The 1796-nt window shown below is 33.6% G+C and overlaps 1 protein-coding gene across 1 annotated transcript; it reads left to right on the forward strand.

Moving 5' to 3' along the window:
* The first annotated feature begins 361 nt into the window (after nt 1-361).
* On the forward strand, nt 362-1796 carry LOC110931707 (probable indole-3-pyruvate monooxygenase YUCCA10). The gene is made up of 4 exons (XM_022175093.1): nt 362-976; nt 1088-1321; nt 1409-1531; nt 1623-1796. The coding sequence occupies exons 1-4, from the start codon at nt 362-364 to the stop codon at nt 1794-1796; spliced, it is 1146 nt and encodes a 381-aa protein (XP_022030785.1).

Below are 1796 nucleotides of genomic sequence, written 5' to 3' on the forward strand. Positions count from 1 at the left end.
AGATTCAAGTCAAATGAAGTTTCTAACAAAAAGGGAACAATTTGCTAAATGATCATAAGTCTAGTGTGAACATGATGTAGTAATTTATGCAAGATACATGCATAAAATGGTTAAATAAAGTATTGAAACATAAATTTTCAAATTTTGTTTCCATTAAAGATGGAACAATTCATTGAATAATAACAGATATTTTTTAAATTTACGCGGGAAGACATTTGAATAACCAAAAATGATTTTAAGAAAATATATTTTACGCTCTTCATCTAAATTTCTATTCCTATATAAAGGGTATACACATTGCATAATGCATCCAGACACATACAATACTCACTACTAAAAACCAATCAAAGAGCTTGAGAAAATGAAGCAAGAAACCATTGTTATGATAGTTGGAGCAGGACCTACTGGCATTGCAACATCAGCATGTCTCAATCTTCTTTCAATCCCAAATATTGTTCTTGAAAGGGAAGATTGTTATGTATCTTTATGGCAAAAGAAGGCTTCTGATCGTTTAAAGCTTCACTTAGCCAAAAACTTTTGTCAACTTCCTCATATGCCATTTCCTTTGTCTGCACCCACATTTGTACCAAAAAATATGTTTGTGCAATACTTGAAAAACTATGTTTATCATTTTAATGTAGACCCATTGTACCAACGTAGTGTCGAGAGTGCATGGTATGAAAAGAGTGCACAAAAATGGGTGGTTACCGCCCAAAATAATGTTTCGGGTTTGGTCGAGGAGTATGCAAGTGAGTTTCTTGTGGTGGCAACCGGTGAAAATAGCGAAGGCTTTATTCCGAATGTTTATGGCTTGGATAACTTCAAAGGGTTAGTCATCCACTCAAGTGAGTATGAAAATGGAAAGACATTTGGAGACAAGGATGTGCTTGTTGTTGGTGCCGGAAATTCTGGGATGGAAATTGTATATGATTTGTGCAATTGGGGTGCTCAAATATCAGTTGTTGTTCGTAGCCCGGTAAACAACTAAATGTTCTCCCGCGTGTTGTTTGAATTTGAAAAAGTGGTGTATTAAATTTAGAAAAATGTATTTGGTATATTTTAACATTCTGTTTTTTTGTTGTGGCAGATACATGTGCTTAACAAGGAGTTAGTGCAACTTGGAATGTATTTTTTAAAATATATTCGGTGCACAATTGTGGATATGATGGTTTTAGTGTTAAGTAAGTTGTTGTATGGAGATCTTAGGAGATTTGGAATACAAAGGCCACTTAAAGGACCATTCTTGCTTAAAAAAGAAATAGGGAGATCACCTGTCTTTGATGTTGGAACAATTTCAAAGATTAAAACAGGAGACATTAAGGTAAACATTGTGATAATGTTTTCATATAAAATCAAATGACTTCTAAACAACAAATACTAATTGCATAATCTTCTTTGTGTGCTTAAGGTTATGACGTCTATTAAAGATATACAAGGTGATATTATCAAATTTACAAATGGTCAAGAGAGGCAATTTGATGCCCTTGTCTTTGCTACTGGTTTTAAAAGCACAGTACGGAAATGGCTTAAGGTAATTGAAGTTACTACATTTTATGTCGTAGCTTAACCTTTGGTGTTTTTTTCGTTAATCTTAATGTTCTTTTTTTGTTTGTCTAATCTAGGAAGATGGAGGTCTGTTCAATGAAAAAGGAATGCCAAAACACAAAAGCCCTAACCAATGGAAAGGAGAAAATGGTCTTTGTTGTGTTGGATTTGCTAGTGCTGGATTTTTTGGAATCTCAAATGATGCTAAGAATATTGCTAATGATATCTTCCGTATTGTTGATGGGAAATGA

The sequence above is a fragment of the Helianthus annuus genome, chromosome 1 (genome assembly GCF_002127325.2).
Source record: "Helianthus annuus cultivar XRQ/B chromosome 1, HanXRQr2.0-SUNRISE, whole genome shotgun sequence".
NCBI classification, from domain to species: Eukaryota; Viridiplantae; Streptophyta; class Magnoliopsida; order Asterales; family Asteraceae; genus Helianthus; species Helianthus annuus.